General features: G+C 39.2%; 4 protein-coding genes across 10 annotated transcripts; 3 read left to right on the top strand and 1 right to left on the bottom strand.

Moving 5' to 3' along the window:
• The first annotated feature begins 653 nt into the window (after window positions 1–653).
• Window positions 654–10,974, top strand: agbl2 (AGBL carboxypeptidase 2). 6 transcript variants are annotated; one of them, XM_013272496.3, is made up of 23 exons: window positions 658–894; window positions 1,047–1,097; window positions 3,400–3,529; window positions 3,781–3,948; window positions 4,077–4,184; window positions 4,366–4,516; window positions 4,619–4,874; window positions 5,071–5,472; window positions 5,768–5,849; window positions 6,183–6,250; window positions 6,437–6,563; window positions 6,651–6,751; window positions 6,914–7,008; window positions 7,119–7,194; window positions 7,307–7,402; window positions 8,757–8,837; window positions 8,959–9,015; window positions 9,198–9,273; window positions 9,362–9,514; window positions 9,643–9,673; window positions 9,753–9,961; window positions 10,079–10,202; window positions 10,319–10,974. In XM_013272496.3, the coding sequence occupies exons 1-23, from the start codon at window positions 847–849 to the stop codon at window positions 10,533–10,535; spliced, it is 2,907 nt and encodes a 968-aa protein (XP_013127950.1). In that variant the 5' UTR covers window positions 658–846; the 3' UTR covers window positions 10,536–10,974. The 6 variants fall into 6 exon arrangements, 4 of the variants coding, with proteins under 4 accessions (XP_013127951.1, XP_013127950.1, XP_013127949.1 ...); XM_013272495.3 differs by having other exon boundaries at window positions 5,707–5,849; window positions 6,091–6,250; window positions 7,307–7,378; XM_013272494.3 differs by having other exon boundaries at window positions 659–894; window positions 5,707–5,849; window positions 6,091–6,250.
• A 42-nt stretch (window positions 10,975–11,016) lies between these two features.
• tmem17 (transmembrane protein 17) lies at window positions 11,017–13,466 on the bottom strand. Of its 2 annotated transcripts, none has more exons than XM_003447143.5 (5): window positions 13,255–13,466; window positions 12,990–13,093; window positions 11,500–11,613; window positions 11,241–11,384; window positions 11,017–11,158 (listed from the first exon to the last, which is right to left on the bottom strand). In XM_003447143.5, exons 1-5 carry the CDS (start codon window positions 13,367–13,369, stop codon window positions 11,081–11,083), a joined length of 555 nt encoding a protein of 184 aa, XP_003447191.1. In that variant the 5' UTR covers window positions 13,370–13,466; the 3' UTR covers window positions 11,017–11,080. The 2 variants fall into 2 exon arrangements, with proteins under 2 accessions (XP_003447191.1, XP_005471115.1); XM_005471058.4 differs by having other exon boundaries at window positions 11,031–11,158; window positions 11,236–11,384.
• A 10-nt stretch (window positions 13,467–13,476) lies between these two features.
• LOC100700911 (E3 ubiquitin/ISG15 ligase TRIM25) lies at window positions 13,477–16,626 on the top strand. The gene is made up of 7 exons (XM_005471057.3): window positions 13,477–13,587; window positions 13,803–14,411; window positions 14,620–14,715; window positions 15,027–15,260; window positions 15,343–15,499; window positions 15,610–15,654; window positions 15,758–16,626. Exons 2-7 carry the CDS (start codon window positions 13,830–13,832, stop codon window positions 15,952–15,954), a joined length of 1,311 nt encoding a protein of 436 aa, XP_005471114.1. The 5' UTR covers window positions 13,477–13,587; window positions 13,803–13,829; the 3' UTR covers window positions 15,955–16,626.
• Window positions 16,627–17,277: 651 nt separating this feature from the next.
• On the top strand, window positions 17,278–21,085 carry LOC102075728 (E3 ubiquitin/ISG15 ligase TRIM25). The gene is made up of 6 exons (XM_019361866.2): window positions 17,278–18,159; window positions 18,243–18,338; window positions 18,834–19,079; window positions 19,171–19,324; window positions 19,427–19,489; window positions 19,576–21,085. The coding sequence occupies exons 1-6, from the start codon at window positions 17,566–17,568 to the stop codon at window positions 20,103–20,105; spliced, it is 1,683 nt and encodes a 560-aa protein (XP_019217411.1). The 5' UTR covers window positions 17,278–17,565; the 3' UTR covers window positions 20,106–21,085.
• The last annotated feature ends 353 nt before the right edge of the window (window positions 21,086–21,438 follow it).

Raw genomic sequence — 21,438 nt, 5'->3', positions numbered from 1 at the left:
CAGATGTAGATGGGGACATTCTATCACTCAGCAGTGGTGAGTGCAGTTTGTACTGTGGTCTGCTTGGGGAACTGGATCAGAGCTGGTGATACCCACAGACTGAATAAACATATAAGAAGAGCTAGCTATGAAGAAACTGTTCTCCACTATAGGTAATCCTGACCATCCTCTGCACCACTGGACGGATATAAGAAATCTTTAATATCACATCTTCCCCTTTACAATACAATATATCTGGTCGAGAGGCATCTGCCAGAGCACTGTAACCAGATGGCAACAAAATAGATGTGGGCCAAACGCTGTGAGGGACAAAGTTGGGCACATGAATGCCGAGAGGTATACTAAACTGATTTTGTGGTTGTTTTCATCATATTCAACGAGATCTGCAGAGCTTGTGACTTTTTGGTGACTTTTTACTTTTCCTGGTGAGTATGGCATTATAGGCTAATAAAAAGCCTTCCCTTCATAGACAATGGATAAAAGCCAGACTATTGAAAAGTCCAGCCGAAATGTGAGACGGGGCAAAGACTAAAAATGCTGTGCAGTCCCGTATAAAGAGGGTAATCTAGTCACCGTACTGCCATGTAATGTTATTATTACTCTTATAATAATGTTACTATTAGTGTTATATTGTTATTATTTGTAACTATAAAATTATTTTGAAAATGTATGTAATATTTTACGCAAAGTATTTTTTTATCGTCATCATCCTCGCGCATTTCCTAGATTTTTTCAATAAGTTACCTGTTTCCATGGCAACTCCGGTGTTGTGGCTTTTGGTTGCTTAGTAAAGTCAGGTCCCCCGAGAAAGATCGTTCAGTGTAGTCTTACTTACCTCTAAAACGTATGCTTATATTTCGCCGGAGGCCCGTAGTACAATCAAATATGAGCGAGGTAAGTGGCCACCAGAGCGTGATAAACGTAGAAAGCTCTAGCACGGTCAGAAATGTTAGCAAGCTGCGAAAAGAATGTATGCTAACGATAGTAGTGGCGTTACACGCTCGAAAATGTAGTGAAAATGGTTTTAACTTGCTATGTTCATGCAGGAATGCCGGGTTAAGATCCCCGTGAGAGATTCCACACTCAAACCTACACAGGTAATTTGGAGTTTCCTTGTTTGAGTTAAATGTTATTTTAGTTTACTAAAGCAGAGCTCTGCTAAAGCTACGTTGGGCTGCGCCCTCATCCACACGGGGTCGCCAGAGCGGGGAGTTAGTTGTACGTGTTTGATTTGGTAGATCTTTTTTACACTAAAGCCAGGTCTAACCCTTTTTGAAAAATGAAAGAAAGGGGAAAGAAAGAGTGGGCGCGGGGTCTTGATATTCAAACTAAACTGTAAAGATCCAATCCAATCTAAAAATCAATTAAAGATGAACTATATGAAAACCCAAAAGAACGGAAATTCCCTCTGGAATTAAAACGACGTGAGAAACCACTACTGAAATGTACAAAATAACAGTTTTTGTCTTTTGGTCATATTTTTCTGATACAGGTTGCACACACAGGCAAAACACATTTTTGTCATTGAAAGTATTGCAGTGATTTGTCCCGGAATACCAATGGTGGAAGATCCTGTATCAGATCAGATCCTGTTGTGTCTCTTTGTAGGAAAATGGGGGGTATCAGCTGAATTTGATCTGTTGCTTTCATTTGAAATTATACAGTCAGAAGTTTATATACACTTATCATGGGCTTAAATATCAAATACCAAAAGCTAATTTGGGGGTTTTAATGAATTCTTTGAACTTTTCTTTTTCCAGGCTGGAATGATTGTACAGCCATATTATTAAAGAATTTAAAAATGAAAATTATTTAGGATTTTCTGTATTCCAGACACAGGGTCAGAAAGTATTAGTGGTGCAACGAATCACGGTTGATCCGTAATCCGAACCGATCCCACTCCACGGTTCGGCACGCACGTGATCCGAAGATTCGGAAAAAAAAAAAATGGTGCGCGTGGTCAGTCTGTCAAGCGATGGTCATGGCCAGCGCTAGCGGTCCAAGTGGAGGAGCAGAGGAGTTTGCGGTATTTAAGCAGCCCTTTGCTGCCCAATCCGACCGGGCTAAAGCTATTACAAAAGCTTTTGGGGTGTTTAGCTGCAGACGGGAGGCCGTATTCCGTTGTGCAAAACAAGGGGTTTAAACTATGATGAACGTGCTTGAGCCCCGCTATGGTATCCCGTTGCGCGTCCACTTTAGTGGCAAGATCGTTCCAAGCATGTATGAGCAGGAAAAGTTTAAAGTTATGGCTGAACTGTCACAGGCATCTTCTGTTGCCCAACTACAAATGGGTAGACCTCCAACGACACGGAAAGCTACGTGACCGTGACCGCTCATTATATCACAGCGGAGTGAGCAGTATTATTGTAGGGTCTACTTACAATATAAAGCGCCTTGAGGCGACTGTTGTTGTGATTTGACGCTTTATAAATAAAATTGAATTGAATTGAATTGAATTGAGTGGTGATACAAAGCCCTATATTATACCATAATTTGTTTTTATATAATTGCGTGAAATGAGTCTTGAGTTGAATGTTTTTAACAGGGAAAAAATACTTCAATAAGTAAATAAGTAAATGTTAAATTTTTTTCTTTTTTCTTTTTTTGCTGATCCGAAAATTGATCCGATCCGTGACTTAAAACCGTGATCCGATCCGAACCGTGAGATTTTTGATCCGTTGCACCACTAGAAAGTATACATACACACTTTAACATAAACAGTTGTACATAAGTTCAAATTATGCTGATGTGTCACCACTTTCCCAAGGTGTGGAAAAAGACCCAAACAGTCATCCTCAGGACAGGAAATCTAAAGTTTTATGTTCAGACAAGACAAAGTGTTAGCTATTTAGTCACAATGGCGAGTATATATTTGGAGTGAAACTTTCAAACTTAAGCCCTCTGTACCAGCTGTCGCACATGGTGTTCGTCATATTCCTAGCGTCATGCTTTGGGGCTGTTTTGCTGCCGTTTTGCTGCCAGTGGTACTGGTATATATTTCAAAGTGGGTGAAATAAGGACGACTACCTCCAAATTCTTCAGCTCAAAACAACAGCTAGACATTTGAAATACAATGAGCCTTTCCAAAAGAACAATGATCCCAAACACACAAAAAAATATTGTTCAAAGAAATTATTAAAAGCCTAAAAATCCCATGACATTCATTCCAGTGATGAGTGTATGTAAACTTCTGGACTTAACTGTATATATGTAACAGCTAATAGTCAGACGGAAAGACCTGAAAACAGCATAACTGTGAAAACATCCACTTAAAGATGTTGAAATTTTTTTATTTTATATTGTTTTGTTAACAAACCAGTATTGGTACAGGTGCTAAGCTATATATGTTTATTGGTGAAAATTTGATCCAGCACTGATTACTTATATTTTTCTGACTAGGCAGAGAAAACATCAACCATGGTCAGCTCTGCTGTTAGGAATTGCAGAACTGCCCACCAGCTGGACACAGCAGACACCAGTTACTCTCGCACAGATGAAGACGATGGGGAACTGACAAAGATGAAGCAGTGTAAGCTGTTTTCATAAAGGGTGTTATTGTATAACATGTATGTAGCCTAAATGTTGCTGATACATGAGTGTGAATGTAATGAACTTTTGAAAAGCAAGCATGGTCATCTCATTTCAGTTTTACATCATTATATATTTAACAAGCGCTGTTTTATAAATGAGATAACTGCATTTGTCAGCAAAAACCCCACGAGGCAAGTGGGCATACATGCTAAAGAATGTATAAACAAAGAGCACGATGTTCCCACTCAGTATGTAGAGACCTAAGTCAGAAGCTGAAGACCACGCAGCTACTCGTTACCATCAGTGGTGGACGACCTGTTATAAGTCTCAGGCCACCACCAGAACTGGTCAACTTCTCATGCGGCATCCGCTGGCCAATAGAGTGTGAGGTCATCGGCGACATTATCCATCACATAGGTAATGCTTCATTCCAATAAAACTTTGATGTCACTGGGTTTTTTTTAGTGGTAAGAACAAAAACCATACCAACAATATGTTGAACACAAATTTGGCATTCTCTTGTTTAATGCGAGTGTATCTTCTAGAGTGGGACCCACCAGAGCCAGAGCCCTTCTATCAGTGCACAGGATATGAGAGGACACCCATGCCAGTCGGAGAGGAGAGGGGGAAGGTGGTATTCTGCATTGACCATGGTAACTCTTAACTGTCATCATTGGGATTTATGTTGCACTTCCAGGTTATTTCATATGTACTTTAAGTTATATAGTGTATACTGTCACTATTCTCTGAAAAAACAATGCAAATTCAGTGCATCTTAAATCTTTCTATAAATTTAGTGTTTCTTTTTTTTTTTGTTCTTCTGACCCTTTAAAGCCGCTAAGCACCCCTATTTCACCTACTCTCGTATTGGAGGAAGCAGGGAGCCCATTAAGCGAGCCACTTTTTATGATGTCAGTCAGTCAGAGCTGACCCTCGAGTTTGAGTCACGGTTTGAGAGTGGGAACCTTCAGAAGGCCGTCCAAGTGTGAGTCTGCAGGTTTATTGTTCTTTTCAGTCGTATATTTTCACTTTTGGAGTAATGTTAGGTTCAGTTTGGATCTTTGCTCATATTTTCTTGCCTGTTCAGGGGTGCCTATGACTATGAGCTGACCCTGTGCACAGACATGTACACCACAAAGCACACGCAGTGGTTTTACTTCAGAGTCAGGAACATGAAAGCTGGAGTCACCTACCGCTTCACTATCATCAACTTGATGAAGAGGAGCAGTCTGTATTCACAGGGTATGAAACCACTCCTCTACTCTGAGAGGGATGCTGAAGAGAATGGTGTTGGATGGCAACGCGCAGGTTCAAATATCAAATACTACCGGAACTGCAGTCAGGTAAGTGGCATCTGGAATAAGTTTAACTATGATACCTTATTTCCCAGAACCAATCTCTTTCTCCCTTTGAACATTAGCTGAGAATTAAATGTATGAACAGAGTGTAGAGGTAATCTGTCGAAGATTAAAACCTGAATTGAAAGTCTGACTGTTGACAGAATTGTTTTTAAAAGCGTATTTTCTCTGTGTCATTTAGAATACAAAGGACAACAACAGCGATGGTATCACCCTTTACTCACTCTCCTGGACTCTCCAGTTCCCTTATGATTCAGACACCTGCTACCTGGCCCACTGCTACCCCTACACCTATTCACGCCTGCAGCGCTACCTTAGCCGTATTACTTCCAACCCTACAGTTAGGTCATACTGCAAAGTACGGGTCCTGTGCCAAAGTCTTGCTGGAAACGCTGTGTACGTGATAACAATAACACCCCAGGACTCTAACAGAATGGACGACAAGACCAAGAAGGCTGTGGTGGTGACAGCCAGAGTGCACCCAGGAGAATCCAATGCATCCTGGATAATGGAGGGATTCCTGAACTTTCTCCTTGGTGACTCAGATGATGCTCAGCTTCTCAGGGACACTTTTGTTTTTAAGGTGCCTGTTGTCTCTATTCTGGCTTAATATGTTAATCCGTACTGAAATACATTGCAAATTTGTTTGTTTGTTTTTTGTTTATGAAAGAAGATAACAATCAATTTAATATAATACACATATTTTTTTATAATACACTTATTTTTTTTAAACGTATTGTTACAGATCGCTGTTTTTTTCTAGTTTTAATTATGGCAATTAAGCTAATTTTTTGTTTACTCCTCTTTGGTGCTGCAGGTGGTCCCAATGTTGAACCCAGATGGTGTTGTGGTGGGTAACTACCGCTGCTCTCTTGCAGGCAGGGACCTCAACAGAAACTACAGGACACTGCTCAGAGATTCCTTTCCTTCTGTGTGGCACACCCGAAACATGGTGGAAAAGTGAGACTTGATAAAAATGCTAAAAAAAGATCATTTTAGACTGTGTTTAGAGTTGCTTCATCAAACTCAAGCTATTTCTCCTTTGAACTGCCTCAGGCTTTCCAATACGTTTCAAATATGATGATTACCAAACAGCCAGTGCATGCACAATTTTTTTTATTCTTTTTTCTTTTTTTTGATTGTGAATGTTGACCGAATTTGTTTCTTAATTGAAATCTCTGCCACACCGCATTTTCCTCAGATTACTGGCTGAAAGAGATGTAGTTCTTTACTGTGATTTTCATGGCCACAGCCGAAAAAACAATGTCTTTATGTATGGCTGCAAAAACAAAGGTGACACTACACTGAAACTTCACGAGAGAGTCTTTCCACTAATGATGAGCAAGAATGCTAGCAATAAGGTAAAGTGTATTTTGCCTGAGGGCTTCCAAACAGTGTTGCTGACTCTTAAGATTAAAGTTTTACATTTTTTACTGTTGTTGTATGGGCCTTACCTTACCCACCTGTTTGTCACTCATCAGTATTTAAACTTCAAGTTTACTACCTATCAAACTCTTGATATTTCATATACACTGTTCTTTTCTTAGTTCTCCTTTAATAGCTGTAAATTCCGGGTGCAGAAGAGCAAAGAGGGCACAGGACGAATCGTCATGTGGAGACTTGGCATCAAAAACAGCTACACCATGGAGGCCACCTTTGGAGGCTCCACTCTGGGTGAGTAAAAACTTTCTGAAGATGTGCATGTGTTTTGTAAGCTTGCACATATCAAGTAAGAAGATTTATAATTTGCTGAACTCTTAGGCGACAGGAGAGGAACACATTTTACTATTCAAGACTTGAAGTCCCTGGGTTTTCACCTGTGTGACACCCTCCTGGACTATTGTGACCCTGATCCAATAAAGGTGAGAGATTAAGCAAATATAAAAACATATACTATAGTAAGCTCCAACTCAGTCTGGTTGCTATTGTATGACCGTTAATAATAATCCTGGATACTTGTGTTTTGATATAGTGACTGTATACGTATGCAATTATTTTAATTTTGTCTGTGCTTTTTATTTGAGATCACTTACTGTCTGGCAGAATTGGCATTGCTAGAAACGGAGTTCAGAGAAAGACTGGGCAAAGATTTGGGCAACAGCTCTGACCTCGAAACCAGGTGATATAAAATGTATTTTTATCCATACTAACCACACTTGGGCAATGTGAGATTGGGAGAATATTTTCTGAATTAGCCTGAATGTAAACATTTTTCTTTTGCTCTCACAGCACAAGTGGCTCAGATAGTTCAGATTCAGAAGGACTCCCACTTAATTTGCTGAACCAGCCAGAAACATATACAGCGGTAAACTGACTACCATAATACACTGAAGCCTCCAGCACCTGTTTGACTGTAGTAATCAGTTTTAAGTCGTATGTTCTGTTAGTTTACAACATGCTTCTGTTTTCTGTCACAGCAAACTCCAGTGACGAAAAAAAAGAAACACTTCAGGAGTCGTAAAGAGAGGAACAGACGACGACCGAACAGAGTAAAGAACAAAACACAGCAAAAGGTCCTGAAAAGCAGCACGAAAAGTCTTTGGGGTGGCTGTAGCTCAGGTGGCAGAGCAGGTCAGCCACTAATCAGAAGGTTGGTGGTTCGATCCCAGGCTGCCTCCTGGCTGCATGCCAAATATCCTTGGGCAAAATACTAACCCCATGTTTGCCTACTGGTGGTGGTCAGAGGGCCCGGTGGCGCCAGTGTCCGGCAGCGTCGCCTCTGTCAGTGCGCCCCAGGGCAGCTGTGGCTACAATGTTGCTTGCCATCACCTGTGTGTGTGAATGACTGAATGTAGTGTAAAGCACTTTGGGGTCCTTAGGGACTAAGTAACACACTATACAAACACAGGCCATTACCATATCAGCCTGATCTTAAATAAAAGAAGTTGGTGATTCTTAAGTTCACCTTGACTTTTGTTTGATTTTAACCATTATGAACTCAAAATATTTCATTTTTTCTGGTCTTGCTTTTTACAGACTGGCATTTCTGCAGATTCCTTGAACCATTTCATGGTTTTATGCACTGTAGAGGGAGAAATATGCAATTGTTTTTAAACAATTCTTTAATTTTTACATGGCGATTCTGTGCTCATCTTTGGAGTTCATGGATTCTGCTTTTATACCAAAATCATGATTACAGTCACCCATTGACATCACCTATCTCATTTCACATCATTATTTAATTATTGCAATTATTGCAACGTTATTAGCCCACATTTACCCTTATCCCAACTTGTTTTAAAAATGTGATGCAGGCCTGAAATGCAGGACTGTATGTATATAACAAATGAAATGATCAAACAAAAGAGGAAATATCTTGGGTTCATATAGTCTGAAATAAAAGTCAAAGTCAATTTAAGATTTGAATTTTCATTATTTATATTGTAAATACAGTCAGAAAAAGTCTCCTGACCTAAGTGTTTTATGTACTAGAAATGTCACATGGGCCAAATATGAAATCTGAAAACCTTCTGCAGCCAACTCAGATATTTAGTTATAGCTCTGATCATCACACATCAAAAAATTATTTCCTATTAATTACAGGCTATTGGACAATTTTAGGGTCAAAATTGGGTCAAAAGAATAATAGTAAGTAAATTTTAATCCCTTAGAAACTTTGTTTCTTTACTCCAGTTTCTTTTTAAATTGTAACTATTTCATTAAAATTTTAAGCCAAATTGCAAAACCCTTATTAAAAGTTCTTTTGGATACCAAAGGAAATTTCAATAGAAAATTCTGTTTGATTTTGGAACCAATCCCAAAGGATATTGTCCAGTAAAAGTGCATCTTATTCTGTTTAATTGAAAATGTAAAGGATTCCAACACTTTGGGAATCACTGCTGTAAACAATACTGATGATCTTTGCAGGAGTCTGACGGGCCCCCTGACAAAACGATCAAAGAGAGCGTCCAAAAGAGCCCTGCTGAACGCCACAGGAAGAAACCTCACGTATGAAACGGCATCCAAACGTGTTTGCGGTCTTCACAGTAATACCAGCTACACTACAATATTGAGGCTGGTAAACAGATGAAGACATTTACTGATCCTTACTGTTTCCTCCTTTGTTAAGGTAAACAGCCTGATGAGAAAAGGTCCTACAATCACTCACCATGGTGAGGTCAGTCAGGTGAGGCGTGGCAGGGCTGCGAGCATGTAAAGGTGATCATATGAAGGCCATTCATTTGAAGCTTTATGCATCAACCATAAACCTGGCTTAGTAAACACTAATAATTCACAGAGTGAGAATCTGCAGATGTCTTGTAATACCTGGAGCAGAACATAATCTTTAATTTCAAATTTGTCCATCAGGAAAACTCAGATCTACGTCACAGTCCAGAACCATGCCCACTTCACAGCAAATACACCGGTGCTTCACCCCACAAAGGTAAGGTTTATTTTGGAGATTCAGTCTGCAGGTAAAGGTCAAACTATTTCCAAACTAATGTGGAGCGCTTGCTTGACTTACTTTACAGGTGATCCGGACATGGAGACAGGACAGCCGGGACACTCCTCTTCCCCGCTGAACCTCAGGGCTCTCATTCCACCGTCATCAAAAATCATAAAGTCCAGCCAGCATCAACATCACTGCCACCGCCAGTCTTTTACCCCCTACAAATTCTACAAAGGTTTGTCTGTCTGTACACTTCTTTTAGGTGGAACTGAATTATATTGTTACTAATGTTAAAAAGTCAGTGAATTCAAGTTTGTATCAAATTGTCGCTCCTCTGTAGTGAAACTTGTCTTCCCCTTTCAGGGCTGCCACCTTTGCTTACACCAGCCCACGGGTAAACCTCACAATCTTATTATATCTTTATCATTAAACAGAACTAAAGATTGAGAAACGTTGTGTCTCTTTTGTGACAGATCTCCCAAATTCACCTATGTGAATATGTCTCCAGAAATTATTCCAAGAAGGCATCTACTGACAAGTTTCAACACCAACAAATTCAGTGGCCAGCACATTTTTAGAGACAGGTCTTCATGGCTCTCACATTACGTTGATGCAAAAGGGACCTCACGCACAGAAATGACCAAGACCAAATGGTATAAAAGGGAAGACAATTCCTCAGAAGGTTGGGTTGCACATTTGTTATATTAATAATGACTAGTCAGTTTGTAGTTAGTTATTGTTGTGATAAATTTTCATGAAATAGCTCCACTGTTACTTACTTTACTTTGACTTTATTCAGTGGATTCATCACTGTTCAGACATGGTGTTCAGAACCTGAAAGCTCATACTCGTGACACCTCCCTGAAGGAACCCAATTCATGCAGATTTTTTGTGCCTGTGCTGAGGGACCTAACAAAAATAAGGTGAACTTCTCTATTATCCTCTTAATTCTGTGATTTATTATTTCTGTTAAATAGTATGATAATAATACAAGCATTGTTCATTTAAACCCTGGTCTCTCCTTTTTCAATTTCCTCAGAAAAAGCAACGACAAAAGACACGGGGGTATTTTACCTTCATCCCCCATGAGAGAGCAACTTCCACGTCCACAGAGTGACACAGTCAGCGTGCTTCAGGCTAAGGACATTAGGCTCTATCGCTTTGGAGAAGAAAGCCATACAACTGTGACTCCACAAGAAGTAATGGTCAAAAGGACATCACAAACAGCCTTACACAAGCCAAAACCTCTAATCTGAGAAGTACACACTTAATTTATTCATTGGTCAGTGATGGAAGTTGTTTTTTTTTTTTACTTCAACAGTTGTTTACAAAAGAAACCATAGAAAAAATTACTCAGTATGGATCAGAGGGAAGGGAAAAATCCAGGAATAGTTTAAAATGCCTCTTATTAAACATGAAATAAATAAATTGACTCTGAATTTAATCACTTTTTTTTTCTTTTTTGCTTAATATTAATGGCCCTGATAAAGACCTGATTTATGGCTGAAAAATCTTTATCTTTAGATCTTTCTAACAAACGACAAAGGATTCACATCATATTCGTGTTTTTTTAATGCAAAATGTGAAAACATATTAATAAAATAAATGATAATAAAATACAAAAAATATATGTTAAAAATTCTGTCTTTTCAATAAAGGATCTTGAGTAGCAGCTACCCCATGTAGCATGTCTAAGACAAAATGTGACAGTTTCTTGTTGTCAGCCTGTGACCCTGGAGATGTGAGCAAAAGTTTTGCCCAGATGTGTCCAGATGTGTGAGGGACGTCAGAGTTTCAGAAGTTAGTCAAACTGTCGCAGATGAAATTGGCTTTCTGTGTGTCTGACCATGTCGCGGAGCGCAACAAAACCAGAAATGGCCTTGGAGCATTCAGGGATAAAATAAGTGATATTAAATGTAGTTATAAAATTCAGAAAATGTTGACAATGCAACTTACCGTACCTGTGTGAGTATGAATAAGGCAAGTACGATGTGAACACCTCTCTCCAGGGGCTGAACAAGGATGGCTTCATTAAACAGCTGAAACAGGATTAATGGAAACTGCAGCAGGACGCTCAAGAGCCAAAATCCAGCCAGCTCTGGGACCTTCAACAAACATAGTTATTTGACGAGTTTCCATCTCTGCCATCCACTCACTGGGTTTCTTTACATATAATTACACAAATATATCCTTATTTCATATGTGAATGTATAAATGCACCTTTTGCTGCAAGTTCCCGGCATAACCAAGGTAGAGTCGAATAGCCTCGATCAGCGTCATCAGGATAAGAATAGTCACAAGGATGATTTTGTAGTAGTCTGACAAAGCAGGATACTGGTGGAAATAACAAGTCAAACAACACAGTTTATAGTCTAACACTAAAACTTGTATCCACTTTGTAATGGTTATTTTAAAAATGCCTCACTCTGTGATAAACTTATGCAAATTTCCTGTTGTGTATTCAGATTTACTTTTTTAAAGTAATAAGTATCAAAAAAGTCAGATATTACTGTTTTGACATTTTATCTCAGACTGAAAACACTCAAAAAATATTTATGTGTTGACTTTAAAGCAACTGAAATATAAAAATTTTGCATCACAAAGTGCCAGATGTGTCTCAAATCTTAAATCTTGTTCATTCTTCCATATCCTTGCTCATTTTAAACGTATGATGTGATTTTTTTCTGCTCCTCTTCATAACTACTTGTGTATTTTGGAATGTTTTTATTGGTAAGATTTCAGTTTCCTAACAAACTGGGACAAAGGCTATGTTTTTGTGGAACATGTGGCACATTTAACATATTTTTAACTGTAGTTATTTATCTTTTTTAACTCAGTGTAGTTATTTAACTTTTTGCTAAATAACTACACTGAGTATAAAAGGAAGCCAAAGTTTGTCATTTTTATACATAATAGTCTTCTTGCTACCATGTATTCTCCTTTTTGTCCTGTTAACCTTTAAAATTGGTATTTACTGTTATTTCAGTTGCTATTTTGTCCAGTAACTATTTATGTTTCAGTGGTGAGCTACATGTTTCATGTGGTGCTCACAAATAATTAGCAAAAAACACTAAAAAAAACATCTAAGCACCCAGTTGAAGGTTTTCCAGGATTTACTGCAGCTTCATTCCCTTTAATTTGTGCCCACTTTCATTGTATCCCACAAACATTTGTGTAACTTAGGGGCTTTAATTTAGAACCTCGGGCACAGGGTAGGTTGCAGAAGACATTCAACATATTAACTTGGGAGACCTACAGGCACCTGTGGAGTTTCCAACATGACAGGATGGAGCACCATGTCACAAGGGAAAAAGTAATAACTAAGTGGCCTGGTGATCATCAAATTCACATTTTGGATCCATGGCCAGGAAACTAAGCAGCAGATGGTAGAGTAGTTAGCATTGGTGGTTCACAGGAAGAAGGTCCTGTGTGGACTTTGCATGTTTGCATGTGTTTGTTTGGGTTCTCTTTGGGTACTACCAACAGTCAAAACACATGCAGTTAGTGAGGTTAGGTCATTTATTGAATCTAAATCGACTGTAGGTGTGAATGGTTGTCTGTCTTTCTGTGTTAGTGCTGTGACAGACTGGCGACCTTTACAGGGAGGACCCCTGACGCTGAAATCAAGCATACCACAGAAAGGTGCAAAACAGTTTAAATAAGAGTGTAAAGAGTCAAGACTGTAAACCAGAATTATGTTGACATAATACCTTGAGCTGCAGCATTACAGTTTCACTGATCCACCACCAGGGGAAGAACCACATGTTAAAGTACAGAGACATCTGGAGCTGGAGGCTTGAAAGAACTCGATTGTCTGAAAACAAATACAAACAGCAGAACATGCACGAACCGAATAAGCAACCTAAATGCAAATAAACTACTGGAAAGCTTAGTTTGAGTCAACAACAGCCATTAGTGCAGCTACATCAGTGCTAACACCAATGCTAATTCATCAGTAACGTTAGCTGCATTCACCGTGTGCCAAAAACGCGTCGCGGTCTTTAGAGGAAGACTCCGTCCGACTCTGGTCAAACAAAACGTTGCGAGAAAAGTCTTCTAAATGTTTTCTAAGTGTCTCCGGGAGCTCCATGGTCCGCTAAATAAAAACATCACAAGAGGAAAATCACTCCGCCTCTTCCTCACTGAGAAACTGAACGCCGTTGTCGTTTCCATGGCTACCAGGGAAATCTCGCGTTCCGTGTTTAAATCTCGCATGGAATATGTTCTTTGTATTTAACCAGAGACCTTTCTTCTTAGTGCTTTTATTAAATAGCGCATCTACCTACAATATATTAATATATTACAGTGGTAAGTAAGTAAGTAAATAAATTATTTGTAAATAAATATTTAATAATGAACTTTATATTTGAGAAAAAAATGGCTAACATTTTAAAAAAGACAAACAAAAAAAAATAATCAAAAAGTAACTCTGCAGATTTATATGTGGAGCTACATTAGCTTTAGATTTTTGGACGTGTTAGGACAGACTATTAAATCACTTGCACTTTTGTTTCCATTGAAAGTGAAAGTTACAGATCTGTGGAACGAAGATGGCCGAGAGCTGTGAAGTACTACATTCCTTCTCCTGCTCCATATGCCTGGATGTTTTGAAGAACCCTGTGACTCTTCACTGTGGCCACAGTTACTGTATGGACTGTATAAATGGCTGCTTCGACCAGGAGGATCAGAGCGGTATTTACAGCTGCCCACAGTGCAGACACACTTTCAACCCAAGACCCGTCCTCAAGAAAAACACAGTGCTGGTTGATTTGATGGTAAAAATGTCTGTGAGAGCACAAACCAACATGCGAGTGAAGGATGAAGCTGGACCAGGGGATGTGGAGTGTGATTTCTGCACTGTGAGGAAGCTGAAAGCTGTTAAGTCTTGCCTGGTATGTCTGGCATCTTACTGTGCCACTCACTTGCAACCTCACTATAAGTCTGCTGCATTTAAGAGGCACAAGTTGGTCGAAGTGTCAGCTTCCATACAAGAGAAGATCTGCTCCAAGCATGACAAGCTACTCGAAGTCTACTGTCGCAGTGATGGGCAGTGCATTTGTCTGCTTTGTGTGATGGACGAACATAAAGGTCACGACACTGTCTCGGCTGCAGCAGAGAGAAAAGAGAAGCAGGTAACAATATAGTTGTAGACTTCCAACCATCATCCATGCTGCTGTGAATATCAGTTTGGAAACCAAATTTCAATATAAAGTTACTGCTAGAGCTTCTGTTACAGCAGTCATAGGGTTTTAAGGGATTTTTTATATGCAGCTGTATTTCTGTAATTTATAAATTCCAAAGTCTTAAACTTTGACGATTTTGTAATGATTGAACTTTTAGAAACAATTTGGAAAGAAGAAACAAAGAATCCAGCAAGGCATTCAAGAAAAAGAGAAGCAGCTCCGGCAACTAAGACAGAAAACTAAAGGACTGAAGGTGAAGTTTTGAATCTGTGTTATGTAAAGTTTTCTTTAAAAATCTGTTTCTGCAAAGTAACCAGCATTGTTCCTTTATGTCCTCTTGTCCTATTCTTGTGAAAAAATAGAGTAGATTGTGGTGGTAAAAGGTTTTTTGTTACCTCAAAGGAAAAAAAGTGTAATCAAGAATAAATTTGCTACTTCCAAAACGTCATGTAAATTCTTAACAAGATAAAATTATGAGGTTGTCTAGAAATTAAATGAAATTAATTAAATGAAGCCCTTAAACCAACAACTGTGAGATGTTAAATGGAATTTTTTACTGCTCAGGCTTCAAGTGATGCAGCAGTTGCTCAAAATGAGAAAGCCTATGCTGAGATTGTTCTGAAGGCAGACAAAAGGCGCTGTGCCGTGAACGATCTGATCAGAGATCAGGAGAAGGCCGCGTTGAGTCGCACTGAGGAGCTTGTGGATCGGCTGGAGAAGGAAATCAGTGAGCTGAGGAAACAAGAGGACCAGCTGAAGCAGCTGTCGCTCACTGAGGATCACATTAATTTCCTGCAGGTACGCAAACAGTCAAATACGTGGATCATATAGTGTGCAGGACAGCAGTTAATGATGTCTTTATTGTTTTGCATGTTTACAGCACTGCCAGACCATTTTTGACTCTACAGAACCTGATGTGTCTTCTGATGTGAACCTCCAACTGCACACACCTTTCGACTTTGTCACAAAAGCTATTTCTGACTTGAGAGACAAAATGGAAAGCGTGGCCAAGTGCATTGCACAAATATCTGAGACAAGTAAGATGAGAAGTTAGCTAAAATAATGCTTAGTAAAATCATGCTAATCATTTTTAATTGAATAGAACAGGAAGTGCTACTTTCAATAATATCATGTTTTGTACTTTTAGTTCAAGTTGATCCTGATCCCAAGACAAGAGAGGAGTTTTCCATGTGTGAGTCATTTGTTTAGTGTACATATTTTTATTCAGTTTCTGTGCTTTACGTTCCTTTGATTTCACTTGAGTATTTAATATTTCCTGACATTGTACTTTTCAGATTCCTGCTGCATAGCATTGGATCCCAACACAGCATTTGAAAACCTGTTGCTCTCTGATGGAAACACCAAAGTAACCTGGGTTAAAAACCCCCAGAGGTACCCTTACCACCCAGATAGATTTACCAAATATGCACTGAGGGTTTATCTGGTGTTTGCTACTGGGAGGTTGAATGGAAGGGGCCACGGGTGGAGGTAGCCCTGTGCTATAAAGGAACAGAGCTGGAAGAAAGTGGCTTTGGCTACACCGACCAGTCCTGGTGCATTTCTCTTTCTAGTTCCTGTTGCGCTTTTTGGCACAATGAAGTCAAAACTAGAATATCCATCCCCTGTTCCTCTACAGTGGGAGTGTATTTGAACCACAAGGGAGGGAGCCTGTCCTTCTACAGCGTGTCTGATTCTGGTCAAATGGTGCTCGTTCACAGAGTTCAGACCAAATTCTCCCAGCCTCTGTACCCTGGCTTCATGGTCTCCAGAGGAGCCTCAGTTAGGATAATCACACCAGACTAAAGGGACATCAGACGCACCAGAATTACATCAGGTGTATCAGTACACGTTTATCAGTATTCCCAAAGTACTCTTCAGTATAATAATACAGTCCGTTGACTCTTGCTCATTATAGCTAAAGCTTTCTTGTTTAAAACAATTTTTGTTTGTGAGGCTAAAGACATTAGGCTAACATTTGCTGAACTGAATTTATTTGGCAAGTGTGTTTGTGCACAGAGGTCTGGTGTCTTTAAGTGTATACAGTGTTCAAGAGGGTGCAGATACATAAACATACAGAAAATTCTCTATAGAAACACTGAGAATTCTTAAATTCTCAGTTATTATGTGACTGTTTAATTATGTCAATAAAAAGTGGAATTTTTCATCTCAAAAGACTCATTTCTAAGTGTAATCTTGCAAATACAGATCCATACAGTTGCATTTTAAGATGCTGTTATTATTATTTTTACGGTGCATGGTGGTTAGCACTGTTGCCTTACAGGAAGAGGGTCCCGAGTTTGACCCCACCATCTGGCCAGGACCTTTCTGTGTGGAGTTGTCATGTTCTCTGGGTACTCTTGCTTTCTCCCACAGTCCAAAGACAGGCAATTAAAGGGGTTTAGGTTAATCGGTAATTCTAAATTACCCATAAGTGTGACTGCGAATGGTTGTCTGTCTGGCGACCCGTCCACCTCTCGCCGTATGGTACCTGGGATAAGTTCCAGCCTATCCCAGGTACCATAGAGCATTTTATTTGTATTTTATTTAATGTTACAAACTCAAAAGTGAAACCAAATTCTGCTAACATAACTCATAAGACCCAAAATAGCATAAAGGAAATAAACCTATTGAATTACATTAAAAAAGGTTGTGCAGCTCACTTAACCATGTATATCTACCAGCGCCTTGTGGTTTGGCCAGAATGTGAAGAATAGAGTTTATTCTTCACATTCTGGCCTTTTGGCTATTTTGAAAGAAGTAATTTGCTTAGTTAGAGTTTAACTAAGCAAATTACTTCTTTCAAAATAGCCAAAAGGAAAGCAGGGGTTGTTTTACTGACCTGTAACAAAATGGCATTTTTTTCTGAAAGAGAGATAGCTTTGAATCTAGGTAAAAGGTCATGACTGCATTTGCTGAAAGGCTGATACTTTCACACAAATACTTTCACTTACTTCCAGTTAATGCAGTTATTCTTTGAATCGGAATAGCGGGCGTTTATTGTGCTGTCACTGAGGTCTGAGTGCCCTCCTACTAGGAACAAGCTGCCTTTAAGCCACTCCTTCCTCAGAGAAATAGAAAGTAACTTCTCTTGTGGAGGAAGAAAATGGCTCACGCTGTGGATCTATTTGACTGCTCCATATGTTTGGGATTATTGGAGGATCCAGTGACTACTACTTGTGGACACAGCTACTGTATGAAATGTATCAATACTTTCTGGGATACAAAACATGACAGTAAAGAAACTTACAGCTGCCCTCAGTGTAGGCAGAGTTTTAACACAAGGCCTGTTTTGAAGAGGAACGCCATTCTGGCTAACTTGTTAGAGGAACATAAGAAAACAACCAGACAACATCCTGCTCCTTCCATTGCTTCTGATGATAACATTTATGCTGCACCTGGGGATGTGCAGTGTGACTTTTGCACAGGGAGGAAACGCAAAGCTCACATGTTTTGTCAGGTGTGTTTAGCCTCTTACTGTGAGGCTCACCTGGAACCTCATTTTCAGGTGCCACCGCTACAAAAGCACAAACTAGTAAAAGCTTCTACGAGGATCAAAGAAAGCATCTGCAGCCGTCATGACAAACTTCAGGAGCTTTACTGCCGCACCGATCGGCAGTTCCTGTGCTTGATGTGTGCGTTGGATGAACACAAAGGCCATAACACTATATCCATCACAGAAGAACAGCAAGAAATGCAGGTTAGTCAGTTTAGTCCCATGTTGTAAACATTTGTTGCACTGCATTTATGAGGTCCTGAAAAGTTTCTGCATTTGTTTAACAGAGACACCTGGAAAAGACCAAATGGGTAATTACAGACAGAGTGCTGGCTTCAGAGGCCAAAATGGAAAAGCTGACGGAAGCTGCAGGCTCTATAAGAGTGAGTGTTATCCACAAACATAAATATGCATTTGTTTGGTTCAGCAAAGGATTTTTTTGTGTTTTTAAATACAAAGTTTTATCTAATTTTGAGTGGAAAAAGTATGTAAACCTTAAAGATTAGCAGTGCAGCTAAGGGGGGGAAATCATTTGTTTTCAGCCAGTAGGATGACAGCTGTGAGTCAGGACTCTGTTGACATTATTTCAAATAGGTTAGTGGAACTGTTAGAGTCATACAAGATTCATGTTTGGGAGGGGTGAGCAAACCTGGCTTAGAATCAATTGTTCATTTAATGTAAAAAAACAAAACAACAAACAATATTTAAAATAACAGGAGTATTAACTACTATGTGTCCTAAGCCAAGATGCTGAGCACCAAATTGGTGTGAGAGTTTACAAGTCAGCGATTCAATCAGTGATTGAATGTGACTTGTTTAGTGGGCTTGGATCACTACTGTAACAGTCATAGCAGGCAAATAGCGCATTTTCCCTACAGGACGCTGCCTGGGAGGCGTGTGACGACTTTGAGCGGGTCTGTGAGGAACGTATCCTGCTGTACACCCACTTCCTGAGAAAGAAGTGCTCTGAGATGAGAGAGAAAGTTGGAGAGGCTGAGAAAGCTGGAGTGGACTGGACTGAACGCCACCTCGGGCAGCTGAAACGTGAAGTGTCTGAGTTAAGGAGGAGAGAGAGTAAAATCTGTCAGCTTTCACAAACAGAGGATCCCATTCAGTTTCTTCAGGTGATGGCTGCTTTTTGATACTTTAGCCTCATGTCTCATTTTGTATCCAGTTTGCGAAGTTAAATATTAATATTAATGTTTCCCTGTGCAGGGCTTCCAAACCCTGGGCGAGCTCCCTGTGCTCACAGACTCACACAGAGAGCTTGACAACCTGACAAAGTTTGTCACTGCACAAAAGAATAAAATGAAAAAGATGTGCGACGAAGAAAAAAAAGATCTGATGGATTATTCTGGAAAAATCATCAGTAAGTGTGATCATTTGGGATCAGTTGAGATTTTTAAACATGATAACTGTGGTCTCACCTTGTTTACTTAAAAACTATGTTTTTTGTGTTTTTCCTTACAAGTGTCAAGAAGGACAAGGCCGCAGGAGGGACGGACAAGGACAGAACTTCTGATGAAATATAAGAGTAAGCATGATGTTAATGACTACAGACATATTTGAGAGTTTAAGCGAGTCCTTCATAATCAATGAGTGTTTCATCTTTCCCTGCAGACTCCAAAATCGAGGTGGATCCTGACACTGTAGCAGCTTGTCTTTACCTCTCTGATACAAAGAAAGAGATATCATGGTGTGACAAGGACCAGGCTCATCGAGATCACCCTGACAGATTCACCTACTTTAACCAGGCTCTGTGCAAAAAGGGCCTCAGAGGAAACTACTACTGGGAGGTGGAGTGGGATGGTGGCATAGTTGAGGTGGCTGTGTCGTACAGAGGGATAGGAAGAAAGGGTTCAGGGAAAGATTGCTGTTTTGGCCACAATGCTCTGTCCTGGAAATTAATCTGCTCTCCTTCTGGTTGCACGTTCTGGCACAATAATCTTCACAAAGGTCAAATTCCTCCGGCTGTCTCCCACAAAGTAGGGGTACACCTTGATTATAAAGAGGGAAAGCTGGCTTTTTACAGCGTATCTGGCGTTGACAGTTTAACACTGCTGCACCAAATCCAGACAACCTTCACCGAGCCCCTCTATCCGGGGTTTTCAGTGGATTTTGGTGCAACACTGAAAATAAGCAACATCTAAAAAATGATCTTTCCTTTTATTATCTGGCTTTTTTTCTTTTAAATAGTAGTAAAACTGCATCAAAACACTGATTGATCAAATGTTGTTTTTACTTTTTCCTCCTTTCAAATAAATTAATGAATACTTTTAAGACATTAAGACATCTTTGATAATAAACACAACATGAACAATTCAGCTACTTCAATGTCCAAACAGTGGAAAATGTTTTATTTGCTGTAATCGTAAAAGATTCAGTGCAAGTGGCTTGGACGCAACTGGTCGCAAGGGAAGTCCAAATAGCTCGACATAAATATATGAATATTTCTGAGGCTTCTGCTGTGTGAGTTAAACAATGGATATTTTTAAGTCTTTCTCAAGGTGGTTGTTAAAATGTATAATCAGACATTTGGCATTTTTTGATGACTCTTACCTCGTTAGTTTTTATATCAAGATGTAAAATGTAATAATAGCTCAACTCCCTGAGAGTTTAGGAGAGAATTCATATTATTTTGCTATTTCTTGTGACTAAAATCCTCCATATTTGCAGTTTTGTGAAACAATTGAATGATACAAAACACGTATTAAACAATGAAACAGGCCTTTTTAGTTTTTCATTTTAAGGCTGATTCTGCTGCTTCCTTCATGCCTAAAACTGAGCCCAAAGAGACTTTGAGAGGATGATTTCTCTGTAGCTTAAGTCTCATTTATGTTGCATTTATATTTAGAGCTTTAAACATAGAGGATGAGTCTTTTTGGGTTTATTGTGTTGTAAGGTAGAGGAACAAAATGAAAACAAGCTTTTGTTTGTTTTTAATTGTGTTTTAAAGAGATGTGGAACTACTGCTCAATCTGAAATGACTCAAATGAAGGACCATGATAATAATATATTGTTTACTGATTTTAATAAACTATAATTTACCTTTTTTTGATGAGGTAATGTTACAGTGTAGTCTTATATTTGTGTTTGCATGAATAAAATAAAGTTTTAAATGCTCATTTCATATTTTTCAGTTCAGTCCTAGAAATTTCTTGGTGACAGCATAACTGATCAATCATGAAATTGTGGCTCTGAATAATAATGAAAGCTTTAAACACCATCTGTAACGACCTTAAATCCCTGAACCACTTAACAATATAGATTTTCATATTATTGCCTGTAAGAAAAACGAAAGTCTTTGTGAAATTCTTGCACTGTCACCTCATTTATTAATTATCAACTATATTTTTCTTTTTCTATTGCCACTTCAGTATTATAGGACCAGGAATTCGATAAATATCTTATTTTGCTCAAGCGTGGACTGATCAAAAAACACGTGAATGCTACCATGACAGGTTTTTATTCATGCATTTATGT

This window comes from Oreochromis niloticus, linkage group LG7 (genome assembly GCF_001858045.2).
Source record: "Oreochromis niloticus isolate F11D_XX linkage group LG7, O_niloticus_UMD_NMBU, whole genome shotgun sequence".
Classification (NCBI taxonomy): Eukaryota; Metazoa; Chordata; class Actinopteri; order Cichliformes; family Cichlidae; genus Oreochromis; species Oreochromis niloticus.
The sequence above is the reverse complement of the archived record's forward strand: the minus strand, read 5'-3'. Positions and strand labels throughout refer to the sequence as shown.

Bases quoted from the DNA above. Each gene is read 5' to 3' on its own strand.
- tmem17 (XM_005471058.4), bottom strand. From the start codon at position 13,369: ATGGAGCTCCCGGAGACACTTAGAAAACATTTAGAAGACTTTTCTCGC. The intron at 13,094-13,254 runs GTGAATGCAGCT...ATTTGTTTTCAG, and splicing joins CGACGCGTTTTTGGCACACG to ACAATCGAGTTCTTTCAAGC. The intron at 11,159-11,235 runs GTAAGTTGCATT...GAATGCTCCAAG, and splicing joins TTCATACTCACACAGGTACG to GCCATTTCTGGTTTTGTTGC.
- LOC102075728 (XM_019361866.2), top strand. From the start codon at position 17,566: ATGGCTCACGCTGTGGATCTATTTGACTGCTCCATATGTTTGGGATTA. The intron at 19,080-19,170 runs GTGATGGCTGCT...TTCCCTGTGCAG, and splicing joins ATCCCATTCAGTTTCTTCAG to GGCTTCCAAACCCTGGGCGA. The intron at 19,490-19,575 runs GTAAGCATGATG...CTTTCCCTGCAG, and splicing joins ACTTCTGATGAAATATAAGA to ACTCCAAAATCGAGGTGGAT.
- agbl2 (XM_013272494.3), top strand. From the start codon at position 847: ATGCTTATATTTCGCCGGAGGCCCGTAGTACAATCAAATATGAGCGAG. The intron at 3,949-4,076 runs GTAATGCTTCAT...TGTATCTTCTAG, and splicing joins CGACATTATCCATCACATAG to AGTGGGACCCACCAGAGCCA. The intron at 4,875-5,070 runs GTAAGTGGCATC...TGTGTCATTTAG, and splicing joins ACTACCGGAACTGCAGTCAG to AATACAAAGGACAACAACAG.
- LOC100700911 (XM_005471057.3), top strand. From the start codon at position 13,830: ATGGCCGAGAGCTGTGAAGTACTACATTCCTTCTCCTGCTCCATATGC. The intron at 15,261-15,342 runs GTACGCAAACAG...GCATGTTTACAG, and splicing joins ATCACATTAATTTCCTGCAG to CACTGCCAGACCATTTTTGA. The intron at 15,655-15,757 runs GTGAGTCATTTG...TGTACTTTTCAG, and splicing joins AAGAGAGGAGTTTTCCATGT to ATTCCTGCTGCATAGCATTG.